At 41.2% G+C, this 19,845-nt stretch overlaps 1 protein-coding gene across 2 annotated transcripts in view; it reads left to right on the forward strand.

The window, feature by feature from the left end:
- CACNA1D (calcium voltage-gated channel subunit alpha1 D) overlaps positions 1–19,845 on the forward strand; it is a 412,523-nt gene that overhangs the window by 287,433 nt on the left and 105,245 nt on the right. For both annotated transcript variants that reach the window (XM_065407208.1, XM_065407209.1), the window contains 7 exons: positions 362–491; positions 5,487–5,546; positions 14,844–14,950; positions 16,520–16,607; positions 17,220–17,327; positions 17,516–17,568; positions 17,944–18,090. In XM_065407208.1, coding sequence (XP_065263280.1) covers positions 362–491; positions 5,487–5,546; positions 14,844–14,950; positions 16,520–16,607; positions 17,220–17,327; positions 17,516–17,568; positions 17,944–18,090 — 693 coding nt within the window. The remainder of the gene's footprint in view (positions 1–361; positions 492–5,486; positions 5,547–14,843; positions 14,951–16,519; positions 16,608–17,219; positions 17,328–17,515; positions 17,569–17,943; positions 18,091–19,845) is intronic.

The following is a 19,845-nucleotide window of genomic DNA, read 5'->3' on the forward strand; positions in this document are numbered from 1 at the left end:
TTGCTAGCATGGACCCCTTTGCATGTGCACAGTGGGGCCCAATACTGGGGTTTTAAAAGAAACCTAGAGGAGTTAGGCATCAAAATCCCATTGAAAATCAGTGGGAACTGGGAACCTAACTCCCTTAGACTCCTTTGACTCCTAGCCTCAAAGTCTATGGGCCAGATTCTGAAATCCTTTACCAACGTTTAAATCAGAGCAGTTGCTCTGGATTTACCTTGGTATATATGAAAGCCAAATCCAGCCCTGCTTTTAGAATTGTTACTATAATCTTGGCAGAGAAGTTTAGAATACTTGCTCTTTGTGAGCCCTGCCTGCTATACATTATTTACACATGCGTATTTTTCTATCTCTTTTTCAGAATTCGAGTGGGATGCCACAGGCTGATCAACCACCACATCTTTACAAACCTCATCCTTGTCTTCATCATGCTCAGCAGCGTTTCCCTAGCGGCGGAAGACCCAATTCGCAGTCACTCTTTTCGAAATAACGTAAGCAAAAATACGTAGATGAGTCTACATAACACATTTTTAACTTATTATGCCTTCTTCCTGACTAATAAGTAATCATTATGCTTGGAATATGCTTATTTTTATAATGTAGACCTACATGATAGCACATTTTAACTAGTCTACATATATTTGATTTTTTTTTTTTTGCTTGCTACACATAGTAAAATGTTAAGTATTTTACAGTTTTACAAAGAATACGATACTATTTATACTACGTGTACTAACTAGCATGGATCCCTTTAAAAAGTAATGCATGGAACAGAGAGAGCATATTTTAATTCTAAATGAATTTTACTTTTTATCTGTGTTGACGTTATGGGTCTGATCTGAGTATTGGTGGCAGGATCAGGCCACATGTAAATAAAAAAATCAAATGAACAATTTAATTTTAAAAATTTATGACATGAAAAGCAGAACGTTTTAATTCATTTTAAAAAAGTGTTATTATTTGAATCTGATTTTGAATATATTTTCAGCTTATAAATGTACATTATACACTCTGACAACGAAAGAAAAAGGTACTAGGTAGAAATGTATCTGTTTTTGGAGAGCCACGTGTTACATACATTGGTATGCAATTCATCTATGAATAGAAATCTCTTTTCTCCTGTTCTCCCACTTGCTTCTTTCATATATGCAAGAGTTATCTTATGATGAATCCACAGACATATGGACAGCCCTATCACTTCTGTGTATGAAGATATTCATACATTAACAAAGTAATACTGTTAAGCAGTTGCAGTCTGATTTTTAATGGTCAGCTTGAGAAATTCTTTCTTTCTTTCTTTCTTTCTTTCTTTCTTTCTTTCTTTCTTTCTTTCTTTCAAATTCAGAAATATAAAACCTCTGCTGTATTCATCTTAAATGTCTGAAATGACCACTACAAAGTGGTTAGGTTAGATGTGATTTATACGTATATTTTTCTACTTAAATAATTTTAAAACAGTAACCACAGAGTAAAAAAAAAAAATCACTATAATTCTAGGCACCCTTAAGGCTCCCATGTATAAATGGTTGGGTGAGCTACAATCCAACAAAAGTGTAGCTCATTTTTTAAATAAATAACCATGTTACCTAAAAATGGCTCCCTATAGCTGAAACAAGCACTCTAGCCATCTTGAGTACTCTGTACTCTTGAGTTCAACCGAAGCTTTGCCTGGCACTTCTATACCATGCTGATGGGTGACCTTCTTCAAACTGAGTTAGATACAAGGAATGCATACTCAGGCCCAATATCATATCTCTTAACATTTCACCACTGCTGCATATCCAGTATTAGTGGTGACATAAAGAAGAAGCCCCTCAGCTTCCTATCAACTTTATACACTTTATATAAGTATGAAATTGTTGTTACGAAGAAGAAATGTAAAGAAGCAACCCTATAGGGAATACCGTATAGGGAATTTTGGGTTGCTATGACTGAGCTTATATCACCAGGCCCCCTCTTTCTCTTGCATGTAGTTTGATGTATGGAGGCTGCTCTGTGGTTGCAATAGCCTCCTCAGACCCTGCAGAAGGAAGATGGGGCAGGATCAGAGTGGGATTGAATAGAGGCTCTGACCTCTTCCAGGCCTCCGCAGGTGCATCTACACTGCAAATAAAGACTTGCAGCAGTGAGTCTCAGAGCCCAGGTCAACTGACTGGGGCTTATGGCGTCTATGCTACGGGGCTAAAAATAGCAGTGTAGATATTCAGGCTCGGGTGAGAGCCTAGCTCTGAAACCCAGAGGGGGGTGGAGTTGCTGTGTGGCCCACAGAACTTGGCGCTTGACATTAGAAAGAAAAAAATGTTTAAAAAAACCGTAACTTTGTTTAGAGGTAAAATGAGGTCAGAGCACACACACTTGTATTCCCTCATAAAATATTCAGTGGAGATATGTGCTTTTCCTATCTATACAATCTGGTTAAGTATATTCGTATAAATAAGTCACACTGACAGATAAGGAAGAGACAGCAAGTAGCAAATCCTTGAGTGCCACCCACAGTATGAGACTTACTCTGGAAACAGTTTGAAGGGCTGAATACTGTCTTTTGCAGCTAGAAGAGTGCTGAGCTGGTGTAGCTCCTGAATAGACCGGCTGTAAAGGATTACCCCTGTGCAGGGGACACACAGGCAGAACGCCTGAGGGAAGTGGAGGTGGGGACAGGTGTGCTCCTTGCCCTTGTTGCAGATATGTGCAGTGTGTTGCGCCCATACTCCTGCCTCTAGATTCTACATTGACCTAATGCATGCGACCATGTTTCCCACCAGTGGCTGGCCCCAGTGAGTAAAAGAACCTTCTAATTAGCAACAGCAACTGGTGCTGTTCTGTTAGCTCAGGTGGTAGGGACTTGTGGTTTGAAAGCTGAAGGTCCAGAAAGTGCTGAGAAGTTTGATCCTTGCTGCTGGAGGTGATAGCTCTACAAATAGGGTCCAGCTCATTCTAAATGGCTCTCAAGCTGGGTCTTGAATTCCAGCAGGCCTCAGATCTGTTCAGCGCAAGCTTTGCTAATGGGGCTTCATGCACAGGATCACATCTCCTTTTAGAGGCTGACCCATGTGACTATGGAAGCCTTCTGCTCAAAGTTGAAGGAGTTACTTGGAAAAGAGGAGACTAAGGGGGGATATGATAGAGGTATATAAAATCATGAGTAGTGTGGAGTAAGTGAATAAGGAAAAGTTATTTACTTGTTCCCATAATATAAGAACTAGGGGCCACCAAATGAAATTAATGGGCAGCAGGTTTAAAACAAATAAAAGGAAGTTCTTCTTCACACAGCGCACAGTCAACCTGTGGAACTCCTTGCCTGAGGACGTTGTGAAGGCTAGGACTATAACAGGGTTTAAAAGAGAACTAGATTAATTCATGGAGGTTAAGTCCATTAATGGCTATTAGCCAGGATGGGTAAGGAAGGGTGTCCCTAACCTCTGTTTGTCAAAGGGTGGAGATGGATGGCAGGAGAGAGATCACTTGATCATTACCTGTTAGGTTCACTCCCTCTGGGGCACTTGGCATTGGCCACTGTTGGCAGACAGGATACTGGGCTGGATGGACCTTTGGTCTGACCCAGTATGGCCATTCTTATGTTCTTAACTCAATTAATAGTGTCCTGTGCTTTTGGTGTGAATGTCCTGGGTTTGATCCCCAGTGACAACCATGCTGTCTGTACCTATGCTATCATAGCCCATTATATTAGTAAGAATGCAGGAAGAGAGACAGCCTGCCTTGGCTGTATCTCTGACCCAGCAGGCCATACTTTCTCTGTGTGTTAGCTGACAAGCAAAAAATGTGCTACCCCCAGTGTTTTGCCTAGCTCCAGCACAGATATACTGAGGGGGAAAAGTGGTTCTTGGTGACCTCTTCCTTCCATTGCTAAAATTCAGAAGGCAAAATATGAAAACAAAATAAAACACTGTTCTCATGCTGCAGTGTAATGGTTTGCAATACTTCCTTCGATATTTTAGAATAGGTCTCTTGCCAGACTTTGTTGAAGGGCTTTACTATTTATATTTTTTCAGCTATTGCAGGAACCAGAAGCATCTGAGCTTTGGCTGAAAACGAAAAGTAGATTTCCCTGTGTCTAATCTAATATGGGCACCCTTTTCCCTGTTGTCCATTATTGAATTTTCCTTGCCATTTCATTAGCTGCTGATCACTGGCACCATCTTTCTGACCAGAAGAACAAATGGGTAGTTGGGTAGTTCCCTTGAAAGGAAAACTAATGTTGGATTGCATGTTAGTTGCCCTGGGTAGGTGCTAAAGATAAGTGCACTGTTTTCCTTATAGGGGTGAAATCCTCACTGTCTTGAAGTCTATGGCAAAGCTCCCATTGACTTCAGTGGAGTGAGGATTTCAACCAAGGTCATTCTGAAAGCTCTGCACATCACCTTTGACTCTACTGTTATTTTTATTTAATTTTCCATAAATTACTCACAGTTATATACTCCAAAATACAAGAGAAAAAGTAAATGCATTAGTAGATTTTAGGTAATTTACTTATTCATTAATTTTGCTATGTGATCCTGTAGCCAGCACATACCGCCTACCACAGCAACAAAATACACATAGCAATATTTAGACTGATTTAGTAAATCTGACAAAGTATATGACAGTCTAATTTTTCGATGCAATACTGTGATGGAAAAAATACATTATTAATAAGCTTTTGTTTGAGTGAGAGCCTGTAAAGTATATTAGAATCAGAAGAAAGAACACCTGAAAGCTGATAGGTAGGGCCCTACCAAATTCACAGTCCATTTTGGTCAATTTCACAGTCATAGGATTTTAAAAATCATAAATTTCATAATTTCATATATTTAAATCTGAAATTCCAAGGTGTTGTAACTATAGGGGTCCTGACCCAAAAGGATGTTGTGGGGGAGGGTCGCAAGGTTATTGTAGGGGAGTCTCAATATTGTCACTCTTACTTCTGCGCTGCTGGTGGCAGGGTGCTGCCTTCAGAGCTGGGCACTTGGCCAGCAGCCACCGCTCTCCGGCCACCTAGCTCTGAAGGCAGCACAGAAGTAAAGGTGGCAATACCATGACCCCCCTACAGTAACCTTGCAACCCCCTATAGCCCCCTTTTGGGTCAGGACCTCCTGTTTGAGAAACGCTGGTTTCCCATGTGAAATCTGTATACTATATACACAAAAGACCAGATTTCATGGGGGAGATCAGATTTCATGGTCCGTGATGCATTTTTCATGGCTGTGAATTTGGTAGGGCCCTAGGAGAAAGGTCTGAATTGAAAGAAAATATTGCATATTTGGTCCTATCATTTTATGATAGAAGAAATCTCACTTTGAACTTAGTAGCTTCTAATGAACTTTAAATTAAACAAAAATTGTTACACAGCAACTAAACTTTAAATTACTTTGCCTACATTTCCCAACTAAATTCTTAGATTAAAGTAGGTATTTTTGTGCATGTGATCTAAATTGTAAATATTTATTTATAGATGGATTTCTTACTGTGGCACATATTATACCTTGCAGATACTTGGTTACTTTGACTATGCTTTCACAGCCATCTTTACTGTTGAAATCCTGTTAAAGGTAATGAATTGTTAATTGATCCTTGTTAGCTCAACAGCAGCTTTAGCAATAATGTTTGTAACTTTTTGTTTACCTTCCAGATCCTAGGGTATGCAGATTATGTCTTCACTAGTATGTTTACATTTGAGATCATTTTGAAGGTAACAGGTTTATAAAGAAGTTTGTTTAAAAGGATTTTCCTTGTGTGTCACCTGCCAAGAAAAGGCACTTGAAGTGTTCTCCACCTTTTCCCTAAACGATCAAAGCTAAACTCTTTCAAACCAAAGGATTTTTTAATTTGACAATATCTCATAGTTTTGATTGGTTATCTTTGACCTTTGGGTGCATGTAGAAGCTACTTTTTATCATCACATCAATTTAATAATTCATTTTTTACCCTTTTTTACACTTACAGTTTGTCAGAAAAGGGAAAAATAATACGCTGCGCATGAGCTTTCCTCCTCCTTGTTCTGGCATTTCCAAAAAGATCATAAATCTTTTAAAGAGGGAGCATGGATTTTCTCATTTCTCTTGCTGAACTATATTCATAGAGCTAAAATAGTAGACAACTATTTTCTTGCAACAGGACTTGCAAGATATCTTGCGTTTATTTATAGTCTAAGATACTTTGCTTTTTATCTTATCTTGGGCATACATTCAAATACTCAGAAAGGCATAAATATGCTTGCTTAAATGTATTACCTATGCATGAGTTCCGAATTGGTATTTGAATGTACAGTTTGTGTGCTGATTATTAAGACCATACACCAGGGCTACTCAACTTTTAGATCTATGAAGATTATTCCAGCAAAGCAGCAGTAAAACTAGGGTTTATGTTTACCTGGTGCTGGCTAGGTGACAAATGGAGAATGAATCATGAAGAATAATTAGAAATGTATAAAACACTTCGTTAGAGCTATATACATTTTATAGCCATCACAAGAAGCTTGAAAGCTTCATGCAATGAACAACAGCCATAAGCCACTTGTTGACTAGCCCTGACATATACCAGTGAATTTCTGGTACAGTAAGAATCCGTACATAAACTTTGCATTTCCAGCTGAGGATTAAGCATAACAAAAACTCTTCTACCAGCTTTGTTCATATTGGTTTGTTCTTTTCACAGTGCATTTTGATTAATACCAGATAATGCAATATTTGGGCTGTTTACAAGATAAGCTGTATTTTATATAGTAAACTATTTTTGCGTTTGTAAATGTTCACCTACTCCTGCTTATGAAATCCCATGATTTCTTATATTAGTAATGAGGAGCCTGCTAATAAAATAGTAAATTAGTTAATAGTTGTAAAGAGCTCTGAAGATGTAGAATGCTAGAATAAGTACTAAGTATTTTTATTATTTGTTATTTCATAATTCCATAGAGTTTAAGGCTAGAAGGGACCATTAGATCATCTAGTCTGACCTCCTGTGTAACACAGGACATTAAATTTCACCCAGATACCCCTATATTGAGTCCGATAACTTGGGTTAGCATTTCAGTCCCTAGGGGATGAAACTGCTGTGAGCCCCAGACAGAGAACGGGAGAACCAAGGGGTCACCAATGTACTGCAATGGCAGGGAACTGATCAGGTGAGACATGCCCAGATGATCCCAGCAGATGATCCAAGCTCCATGCTGCCCAGGAAGGTGAAAACCTCCTACGGTCCTTGCCATTGTTAAATCAAAGCAATGCTGAGAAATGAGCAGAGAGAATTATACATTTGACAAAACAGCAAAGTTGGATCAAGCTACTTGCAAAACCTCTGAACTCGAGGAACCCACTTACCTCATTAAAAGTGATACCATCCTTTCCAAGGCAGATAGGAGTTAGTAGAATGTCTGTATCCTTTGAGCAGCAGGCTGTATCAACCCCTGTTCCCACATCTTCAGTTCTGGTTGCATTTCTCCAAGAAGAGAGAGGAATTAGTCTGGTGCAAGGGGATGTAACTAGGTGTAAAGGAATACATTAAAAAAGGAAAATTCATACTAATGATCATAAATATCTTCTTGACATTGAGATCTATTAGACTGTGGAAGAATCACTCAAGAAAAATGGTGGAAGCCCCATTGCTGGGGACTCTGAAAGGACACTCAACAAAATCCTAGAATAGATGCTGTAGACGACATTTGTACTTGTCCATCAGTCATCACCCACAGACCTAGTAGGTTTCTATTCTTCCCCTCCCCCCCTCTCCATCATCTCCTTTTTCATTTTCGGTCATACCAACAGTGACTCCACTAAATTTCAGGATCCTCTGAAGAATCTGTTCCTGGCACTAGTGAAACTGGTCACTCCTAAATCCAAGAAACTGAAGTAGATTAGTGAGGGTCTTTTTGACTGTGGAGCTCTGTTTAGGGCATTCGTTAGTCAATGGAGTTATCTGAAGGATGACTTTGGCCCATATCTGGGCTGAATACAACCAGGAAGTGTCTACTGGCTCTACAGGATTTTTTGTGGACTGCTGGGAGCTAAATGGAGGCCTGTCCTCTATATTCTCTGACAGCAACTTATATCCCCTGACTGGGAAATCTCCTTTTGTGTTCCTGGTCACCTTTAAACTACTGTTCAATTCTATTAAGTTCTGCACTTGATCCTGCAGAGGTGCAGTGGTCACAAGAAGCTAACACATGTTAAGCAACTGCCAAGTATGTAGCTTACCTCTCCCCTATTTGACAGGCTAAAATAAAAATAATTCAGTTGTTCAGCAACTATGTGGATCTATTTGCAGCTTAAGCAGCACTGTTAAAGTGTCAGGAAGGGTTCTCTCACTCATGTGCCCTCCATGACTCAGACGCACCCACAAAGGATTTGCTCAGTCAAAAATGCGGAGACTCCTGATTCTGTATTCTCCAGTGGGTTGTGTCTTGCAGTGTAATCCAAGTGTAGTTGTAGAGGAAAATGAACGGAACCTTAAAAGATGGTAATACGTAATCAGAATGTGGCATGTACATTTGCAATGCCTTGCTGTACTAACATGTCTCAAACTTTGGCTATGCTTGCTTATGATTAGAGCTCTCCATACTGTGCGTGCTGGGTTTTGCACTGTGCTTTCTGCAATGCCAAGTCCTGTTGCTAAACACACACAACAAGAGTTAATTCAGGGTTAAACATGTAGTAAACATTATGGTACAATAATGCACATCTCATTTAAATCAGACCAAAGAAAAAGGTAAAACTGGAGTTAATGTAACTTAAGGGTAAACTATATTACAAGAATGTTACAATTATCCCCAAAACAAGCATTAAAACAAAAAATTCAGAGTTAAGGTTAAAACATAAAGAAATCCATAGTAAGATACAGAAATACGCAGCTAAAGCACACATGCAACCTTAACTCTGCCCTGTAGTGACACCACTGGGGGAGGGGCAGAATTAAAAACTCTTTAAAATGTAAGTATAATCTAATGTGGGATCATCAATGTTTAAAAAGCCTCTATCATTATCATGTAGTATCACTAGAAGTAAATTTTCAGAAAATTAATTCTGATCTCAAAGAGTAAGTGCAGTAAGTTGGGGGAGGATATGTAATATTATATTCATACATAACAAATTTCAGAGTAGCAGCCATGTTAGTCTGTATCCACGAAAAGAACAGGAGTATTTGTGGCACCTTAGAGACTAACAAATTTATTTGAGCATAAGCTTTCGTGGGCTACAGCCCACTTCTTCGGATGCATAGACATTGAGTCTCTGCTTTAAATGAGAATACCCAATTCAACCTTAATTATGGGGGAACTGGGGCTAGTTTAGCTCCTGTTGCAAGTCAAAGTAGTTTCTGGGCTAGTCTAACTTTCATCAGCTGGAACAACACTTATGGTCCATTTCACTGGCGCCACAACCACTCCAACATGTTCCCATGTGGGGGTCAAGACTGAATACAGAAGCAACTATACAAACTTATGCCAACCAAGGATTCCACTACACAGCGGGAATCCCAGCTGTTTCTTTAAACCAGCTTTCCATCCTGTTTGCTCTGCTGGAGCAGTGCAGAGGGGACAGAGGGAGACTTCTGCCCCTGCCCCAGTTCTGCCAATGGCATACCTATGTAGGCCAGTCAGCACTCCTGTGGAATTTTGTGCCAAAGAAAGGGACAGCAACCCTAGCTGGGCACAGAGCAGTAGACGCTCGTCCTGTTGAGTACATTCTGGGCAACTACTGAGCTTCCATTGAGTGAGAGCTGCAACAATGTTCAACTCTTCTCATCCACTTCCTAGCCTTACCCTTGACCTTCACCCTTTTAAAGAACAAGCTGGGTTTTTCGCATAATGGTTTTTGTCAAAGACTTTAAAAGGGACTTATAATTAATTATTAAAGCAGAGGGCAGCCATATAAAAATGGGGAGACTTAGATCTGTCTTTTGATACAACTGTATCTTTCAATGTGGGAGTGTCCCACGTTACACTAACTATGAAGGTGCTCACACCTTATGGTGATGGGGATGGAATGAATAGACAGACAGACATATGGATAGGTAGAGGATGTGTTCTATATGATCATGTGAGAATACAGTTGTGAATATTATGTAGACTTTATTGTCTCCATACATCTCACTTCAATAAGCCTTGGGCTTGTATTAAGTCTAGGTTTTTGTTCTTCTACCTTTGGGGATATTTAGCAGGTGAGCAACATTTGGATCACAAAGAGGGAAAGATTAACAGGAAGATGAGAACAGAAGGACATATAAAAGAAAGAACAGTCTCTGGATCCAGCAGCCCTTTTCAGGCGTGTAATGCCCACTGAAGCTAACAAGAGCTCTTGTATGAAAGGGCTGCAAGAGTCAAGCCCATAAACAGTGATCTATGTTGTAGGACACATATACTTATAACTTGTGGAATCTCTCTTTAAGGTGTTCACTGATGGAGCTCATCACCAGCCTGGGACAAACAGCCACTCCCAGTTCAGTTTATAGCCCCTTTCCTCAGCGCTCTGTTTAGTCTCCAACACAAAACAAAAAGGAAATATAGGACAATAACAAAATTAATAGTCTTGTTCTTGGATGAGACTGTGGGGCGTCTGGCCTCTCTGGTAACTGAAGGGTCTGGACCTTCCCAGCCTAGGAGTTGGGTCTGTGTGGCCTTCCTGCAGCTTCTGCTGCAACCACAGGAGAATGTGTGCCTCTCTCCTCCTCCCGGAGCTGGGGCCCTCATTTATAACCTCCAGCTGGGAATTAGACCGTGTAGAAGGGCTCGGCCGAGGCTCGTCCCTCCACGGGACCGTGGGGTATCCCACCGCCTCGCAATAGTTTGCTATGGGCCCAAGCCCTGGGTCAGGGCTGGTCAGTAAACAAACAGTCAGGAGCTCAGGCCCTTAGGCAGGGGCTGAGCAAGTAGCTCAATATGAGCCCAGGCCCTGGGTCAGGGCGGGGCAGCAAACAAACAGTCAGGATCTCCTAGTTCTGAGCGTCTGGTGCGAGGGTGAGACTGCCACCCGTGAGTGGGGATGCAGGCCCACCCACTCCACTGCATCCCAGCCCGGGGCCCTAGCAGTGGCAGAAGACTCGCTGCTGTGTCAGTGGGGATCCTGACCGCAACACACTGACATTGGTTCTGGCAGTGCTGCGGCCAGACCAGGGTCGGCTGCCCCCGGGCTACTTCCGGACTCCCCCTCGTAAGGTACCTGGGTTAGAGCGGTGTCCTCGGAGGTCTCCAGCACCATCAGTTCCTCCGGGTAACTGGCGAGGGGTAGGCTCGGTTGCTCCTCAGGGTAGCTGGCAAAGGGTAGGCTCGGCTGCTCCTCGGGGTAGCTGGCCAGGGGTAGGCTTGGTTGGCCTGGCCAGTCCTCGGGTTGGCCGCAGCCTGCTGGCATCTCCCAACCCGGAGCTAGGCCACAGGCATCTGGCCTCTCCGGCGGCAGTCTCTCAAGTGAGCTCTGCAGTTGGGCTTTTAAACTTCCTGTCCTGCGCCGTGATCCTCCGCGGGCGCAGGATCCACTGGCTCCACCCACGTTGGTGCTAGGGGAGGCTCGTCCCTCCGCAGGGCTGTGGGGTATCCCACCGCCTCGCTACAGACCCAATTGAGTGTTGTTCAGCAGGGTCTGCTGGTTCCCAGGACCATGCCTGATGGGCTTTCCTCCAGAACAGAGCCAGCTGTTCCCTGGCCTCTTGCTCCTTAAGGGTATGTCTACATAGCCAGTGACAGCCTGCGGAAGTGAGCCTCCAAGCCAGAGTCAAGACTCATGCTACAGTGCCAAAAATAGCTGTGCAGACAGCACTTGGGCGGGAGCTCAGGGGCTATCCCCATCCCAAGGCTTCAGGGCCCAAGCTCCAGTCCAAACTGCAACGTTTATACTGCTATTTTTAACATGAGCCCCGTGAACCCAAGTCTATCAACCTGGGCTCAGAGGCTTGTGTGCTGTGTAGACATACCCTAAAGGGCGAGACCACCATGTTATAGGTTGGCAGCTTTTTCTTTCTAGCTAATGAATGGGAATTACTGGCCCAGTACTGTGAGATAATAACAAGCACTTCCTGAGAGGTACTGAGTGCCCTCAATTCTCCTTGAAATCAATGGTAGTTGAGGGTGCTCAGCAATTCCCAATAGGTATTTAGATCCTGTAGTCACATAGCAGATGAATTGGGTCTGTCTGACTACCAGGTATTTGGCAGTACCCACAATTTTTGTTCAGATTAGGTGTGGTACAATCTACACCCATTAAAATCCATACATAAAAAGTGACAGGTTTCAGAGTAGCAGCCGTGTTAGTCTGTATCCGCAAAAATAACAGGAGTACTTGTGGCACCTTAGAGACTAACAAATTTATTAGAGCATAAGCTTTCGTGGGCTACAACCCACTTCTTCGGATGCATATAGAGTGAACCATATATTGAGGAGATATATATACACACACATACAGAGAGCATGAACAGGTGGGAGTTGTCTTACCAACTCTGAGAGGCCAATTAAGTAAGAGAAAAAAAACTTTTGAAGTGATAATCAAGATGGCTCAGTACAGACAGTTTGATAAGAAGCAAGTGTGAAAATACTTACAAGGGGAGATAGATTCAATGTTTGTAATGGCTCAGCCATTCCCAATCCCTATTTAGCCCTGAGTTGATTGTGTCTAGTTTGCATATCAATTCCAGCTCAGCAGTCTCTCGTTGGAGTCTGTTTTTGAAGTTTTTCTGTTTTAAGATAGCCACCCGCAGGTCTGCCAAAGAATGGCCAGACAGGTTAAAGTGTTCTCCCACTGGTTTTTGAGTATTATGATTCCTGATGTCAGATTTGTGTCCATTAATTCTTTTGCGTAGAGACTGTCCGGTTTGGCCAATGTACATGGCAGAGGGGCATTGCTGGCACATGATGGCATATATCACATTGGTAGATGTGCAGGTGAACGAGCCACCGATGGTATGGCTGATGTGATTAGGCCCTATGATGGTGTCACTTGAATAGATATGTGGACAGAGTTGGCATCGGGCTTTGTTACAAGGATAGGTTCCTGGGTCAGTGTTTTTGTTCAGTGATGTGTGGTTGCTGGTGAGTATTTGCTTTAGGTTGGGGGGTTGTCTGTAAGCGAGGACAGGTCTGTCTCCCAAGATCTGTGAGAGTAAAGGATCATCTTTCAGGATAGGTTGTAGATCTCTGATGATGCGCTGGAGAGGTTTTAGTTGGGGGCTGAAGGTGACAGCTAGTGGTGTTCTGTTATTTTCTTTGTTGGCCCTGTCTAACAGAACACCACTAGCTGTCACCTTCAGCCCCCAACTAAAACCTCTCCAGCGCATCATCAGAGATCTACAACCTATCCTGAAAGATGATCCTTTACTCTCACAGATCTTGGGAGACAGACCTGTCCTCGCTTACAGACAACCCCCCAACCTAAAGCAAATACTCACCAGCAACCACACATCACTGAACAAAAACACTGACCCAGGAACCTATCCTTGTAACAAAGCCCGATGCCAACTCTGTCCACATATCTATTCAAGTGACACCATCATAGGGCCTAATCACATCAGCCATACCATCGGTGGCTCGTTCACCTGCACATCTACCAATGTGATATATGCCATCATGTGCCAGCAATGCCCCTCTGCCATGTACATTGGCCAAACCGGACAGTCTCTACGCAAAAGAATTAATGGACACAAATCTGACATCAGGAATCATAATACTCAAAAACCAGTGGGAGAACACTTTAACCTGTCTGGCCATTCTTTGGCAGACCTGCGGGTGGCTATCTTAAAACAGAAAAACTTCAAAAACAGACTCCAACGAGAGACTGCTGAGCTGGAATTGATATGCAAACTAGACACAATCAACTCAGGGCTAAATAGGGATTGGGAATGGCTGAGCCATTACAAACATTGAATCTATCTCCCCTTGTAAGTATTTTCACACTTGCTTCTTATCAAACTGTCTGTACTGAGCCATCTTGATTATCACTTCAAAAGTTTTTTTTCTCTTACTTAATTGGCCTCTCAGAGTTGGTAAGACAACTCCCACCTGTTCATGCTCTCTGTATGTGTGTGTATATATATCTCCTCAATATATGGTTCACTCTATATGCATCCGAAGAAGTGGGTTGTAGCCCACGAAAGCTTATGCTCTAATAAATTTGTTAGTCTCTAAGGTGCCACAAGTACTCCTGTTATTTATACATAAAAAGAAAATTCTATTTGAAATGCCTGTTTTATGTTTATAATTGGTTTAATAGGTTTCCATCTATCCATTTTTGAACCAATATATAACCTTAATTAAGTTAGAAATATTTACAATAGACTTGAGTGTTTTGTACCACCTGAGGACATCTCTGTGCTGCCCAAATTCTGCCTGCACCCAAGGCCAGGGCAGCCTCTAGCATAATATGGAACAGGGGCTGCTCTAATTAACTGCAATCTCTCGATAGCTACCTGTGGGCTACTTCACAGACGGGAAGGGCTGTCGCCCTCAGCACTACAGCCACTCCCTCGTCTATCCCCTGATGCACCCCTTTGTGAGCCAGCACATCCCCTACAGTGGGGGCAGCCTAAGGCCTCATATAACAGCACTACACTGCTTCTGCATGAGATTTTTCTCCCAGCTTTTGCAGTCCCTTTACAGTGCTATGGTAAAGGCCTAATCAGGTCAGCTTTTGTGCACACACAGAAGTGTAACCTTTTGATATCAGGAACAATTAACACATCTGGTTCTGTTGCTTAAGTGCAAATTGTTTAATTTGGAGGAATATATATTCAGACGGTTTTTGTATATTAATTATTGTAACAGATAAAATATTTGATTGTACATTTGCACCCTCAACAGGTGTCTTGTAAACAGCCTAAATTTCGGTTTAAATGAAGAAAAACAGAGAGTAAATGTGTAACAATTCTATTTTTAGATGACAGCTTTTGGAGCATTCCTTCACAAAGGATCTTTCTGCAGGAATTACTTCAATTTGCTGGACTTGCTAGTTGTGGGTGTTTCTCTGGTGTCGTTTGGGATTCAGTAAGTATTACAGTTACACTTTAAATGGCCTTTATTTTTTCCTTGGGGGTTTTAAAGTAAAAGTGGCCCTTTGTAAAGGATTAGATTCTGCCACCTTTATTCATACCTTGGGTCTGGGTGTGCAGGATTAGCATTCAGTTACTCCCCCTCCACCCCCAGAGCAATAACATGTGGCATAGAAAATGTTATAATTCTAGTATGGGCCAGCAGTAAATTACTACTTCCCTACCCTCACATCAGAGCAGGATAAGCTGAGGGCATTGTGCCTCAGAGCGGTAACTCACAGGGCTACTCCTTGGTATGTTGCAGCTTATGCATAAGGCTATGATTTTTTCAGAGAAAATGTTAATACATTGCATGGCAGAGGTGCAGGAAAAGAAGTATGTGTCATGCAGGGTGGGGTGCTGTTGGAGAGTGAGCCCACCCCACGCTCACTCTGCAGCAGTAGCTCCTGTCCTGTGGGGCTGGGTCCAGCTCCCTGTTCCAGGCATTGCAACCACACCCATGTGGTCACAGCACCATTCGGGTTTGGCGTATCTGCCCCTCTGTTTCCATCTATGGAGGGGCAGATACACCAAACCTGAGTGGTGCTGTAACCATGTGGGCCAGGTTGCAACCTGGAGGGGAAAGACACCGTCACTGGCCACTGCAGGGATTGCAGACTTTCTTAAAATTCACAATTACTGAGACTGCCGTGATCTCCGTGACAAAATAGTTAGTAGCCTTGTGTATTTAGGACTATAATTGGTGGTGAAGAGAGATTTTTTACCCCTTGTGATCAGGCAAGCCACAACCATCTAAGAATAGGCTCCAGCTCCCACTACTTTGTAGAGGGCTCAATTCTGCTGCACTTGAAATCAACTGTAAAATTCCCATTGACTTAGAAATGAACAAGAGTAGGGCGTCATTAACTTGTTCCTCAATTTTTATTCTACTACTCTATCTATCACTGGCTGCTCTAGTATCTCATTAATTATGTTATTCAACAAGCCAGGTGGTACCACCTCATCTGAAACTCCAGTCCATGCTACTTAGCACTGAGCAAAATGCTCTGTATTATCTCTCTCTGACAAATGAAGGGCCCAGTCATACGAGATGCTGAGCATCTTTTTTGTGGTACTGAAAATTTCCAGCTCTGCTTGATTGGAGCTGATGGTGCTCAGCATCTTGCAGCAGGCTCTCAGCATCTCACAGGGTAGAGCCCTTAGTTTGTCAGAAATACCGCAGAATGCTTTGGCCAGTATCTTTCCCCAATGGCAAAACATACCTGATCTACAGTGTATGACCAGCCCATGTGCTACTAATTCCTAAATTGTTCCTGAAGCCAAGACACTCACATGGTATGTTTGAGAAATTAAATTGGTGTTTTTGATAACAGTAAGAAGCTGAGATGTATTTCAAAATGCTAATTTACAAAATATTTATTTACTCCGAGGAGTAAATAAGAATTTTTCCTTCTAGAAGGGAACTGCATGAACATAGATAATTTTAGTAAGAGAATAAGTCAATTGAAAAATAATAAACTTAGGAAATAACAGGCTAATGCTTGCTTTTTTCCCCCCCCACTAGATCAAGTGCTATCTCAGTTGTGAAGATTCTGAGAGTTTTAAGAGTCTTGAGGCCTCTAAGGGCAATAAACAGAGCAAAAGGACTTAAGGTTTTTATTTGTATTTTTTTTCCAAGTTATGTTTCTATTGCCCTGATATTCTGCAGTCCTAGTGCAGGCAAAACCCCCACTGAAGCCAAAGGATAAGCCAAAGGATTTACCTGGATAAGGACACAGGACTGGGCCCTAAATCAGTTTTTGATTCTTAAATATGCTAGTCCAAATCCTGCTCTAAGTCACAGCAGTTTAAATCTGGAGCATCACCAGCATCACTGAAGGCAGATTTTGGCATATAATGCGTGCAACAAGCCAAATATCATTGCAAATTATTCATTGCAATTCCACTGTGTATATGTACTGCCTATCACTTTAAGATCTGAAGTGGCCTACTTTCAACAGACTATTGATACATTCAGAAAATCATGCTAATTTCTGGTAGCAGCATTACATTAATTCTATGAACATTAAATGAGTATTTTCTAACTGATTAATTTATAAAGTGAATATATAAATATATTTTTATAAATATAGAAGAATATATAATTTTTCTTATAAATCTAAGAAAATTTGTGTTGCTAATGCAGTGTACATTTTTCTACAATAATGCCAAGTAACAAAATTAAATTGGACTAAAATCCTTTTCTTTTTCCCATTTATTCACAGCATGTTGTTCAGTGTGTCTTTGTTGCTATTAGAACTATTGGTAATATCATGATTGTCACAACTCTGCTCCAGTTCATGTTCGCCTGTATTGGTGTACAGCTTTTTAAGGTAAATAAATGAATTCCTTCAAAACACATTCAGGCCTGATCCCTGCACCAAGGCCTTCCAACTGACTTCAGTAGGGTTCTGTGTTGGAACTGGGTTGTACCCGTGCTGAGCCAATCACAGGATCAGGTTCTAAGTTTAGTTAATTTTTATGCCCTACATTCCATCTACATCTTTTGTTTTATAAATAGGGAAAATTTTATCGGTGCACTGATGAAGCGAAACAGAATCCTGAGGATTGCCGGTGAGAACCCTTTCATTTTATAAATCAGATATACACTATTTTGAATGATAACAATAATAATATGTTGATTTATAAGGCATTCATACCCTGAAGCCTCTGAGCACCTTAAAAAAATTATAAATAAAACCAAACTCCAGCACATCAAACACAGGTAGGGTGGTTCCAAACCATTTAGTTTTTTTATAAGTCAAAACCAACACCTTAAAATCCACCCAGAAACTAGCAGGCAGCCAATGCACATCACAGAGCACATGAAGTCAGGAGCAGACAGCACCAATTAACTATATCTCAGGGAAGAGATGGCATCATTCTGTGACTAATTGAATGCTTCCCAAGTGTTATACAATAGTTTCTGTTTCTTTTCTTCTTCCACAGGGGAATATTCATTGTTTATAAAGATGGAGATGTTGATAACCCAATGGTCAGAGAAAGGGTTTGGCAAAACAGTGATTTCAACTTTGACAATGTTCTGTCTGCTATGATGGCCCTTTTTACTGTTTCTACCTTTGAAGGCTGGCCTGCGTAAGTGAACATTCAGTATTTCCATAATATCATTAACAGATGTTGCATTTCTCAAAACAGTTGAATAAAATTTCACTGACACTTCCTGAATGGCAAACAATCACCTGCGCTTTTTAGAGTCTTGAGATTATGGGCCTGATCCTGGGACGTGTGTGGTCCCTTTACTTACGCTAATGTCAAGGGGAATTGTGGCACTTGGCACCTTGAAAGATCAGATCTTATCCAAGTATACAAAGCCTCATTGTCACTAATGAAGGGGGAATTCAGCCCTATAAACATTCTAAATAGTCTAAGGCTGTCAGGCAAAAAAAAAATTAATCATGATTAATTGTGCAATTAAAAAAAATTAATCGCGATTAATCACACTGTTAAACAATAATAGAATACCATTTTTTAAATATTTTTGGATGTTTTCTACATTTTCAAATATATTTATTTCAATTTCAACACAAAATACAAAGTGTACCGTGCTCACTTTATATTAATTTGTGATTAGAAATATTTGCACTGTAAAAAACAAAAGAAATAGTGTTTTTCAGTTCCCCTAATACAAGTACTGTAGTGCAGTCTCTTTATCATGAAAGTTGAACTTACAAATGTAGAATTATGTACCAAAAAAACTGCATTCAAAAATAAAACAATGTAAAATTTTAGAGCCTCCAAGTCCACTCAGTCTTACTTCTTGTTCAGCCAATTGCTCAGACGAACAAGTTTGTTTACGTTTGCAGGAGATAATGCTGCCCGCTTCTTGTTTACAATGTCACCTGAAAGTGAGAACAGGTGTTCACATAGCACTGTTGTAGCTGACGTTGCAAGCTATTTATATTCATATGGCCCTTCATGCTTTGGCCACCATTCCAGAGGACATGCGTCCATGCTGATGATGAGTTCTGCTTGATAAAGAGCCAAAGCAGCGTGACGCATGTTCATTTTCATCATCTGAGTCAGATGCCACCAGCAGGTTGATTTTCTTTTTGGGTGGTTTGGGTTCTGTAGTTTCTGCATCTGAGTATTGCTCTTTTAAGACTTCTGAAAGCATGTTCCACACCTCGTCCCTCTCAGATTTTTGGAAGGCACTTCAGATTCTTAAACCTTGGGTCAAGTGCTGTAGCTATCTTTAGAAATCTCACATTGGTACCTTCTTTGCATTTTGTCAGATCTGCAGTGAAAGTGTTCTTAAAATGAACAACATGCTGGGTCATCATCCGAGACTGCTATAACATGAAATATGTGGCAGAATGCGGGTAAAACAGAGCCAGAGATGTACAATTCTCCCCCAAGAAGTTCAGTCACAAATTTAATGTATGCATTATTTTTTTAACAAGCATCATCAACATGAAAGCATGTCCTCTGGAATGGTGGCCGAAGCATGAAGGGGCATAACGAATGTTTAGCATATCTAGCACGTAAATACCTTGCAGTGCTGGCTACAAAAGTGCCATGCAAATGCCTGTTCTCACTTACAGGTGACATTGTAAATAAGAAGCGGGCAGCATTATCTCCTGTAAATGTAAACAAACTTGTTTCTCTTAGCGATTAGCTGAACAAGAAGTAGGACTGAGTGGACTTGGAGGCTCTAAAGTTTTATATTATTTTGTTTTGAGTGCAGTTATGTAACAAAAAAAATCTACATTTGTAAATTGCACTTTCATGATAAAGGGACTGCACTACAGTACTTCTATGAGGTGAATTGAAAAATACTATTTCTTTTGTTTATCATTTTTACAGTGCAAATATTTGTAATAAAAATAATAG

Source organism: Emys orbicularis, chromosome 7 (assembly GCF_028017835.1).
Source record: "Emys orbicularis isolate rEmyOrb1 chromosome 7, rEmyOrb1.hap1, whole genome shotgun sequence".
Lineage (NCBI taxonomy): Eukaryota > Metazoa > Chordata > Testudines > Emydidae > Emys > Emys orbicularis.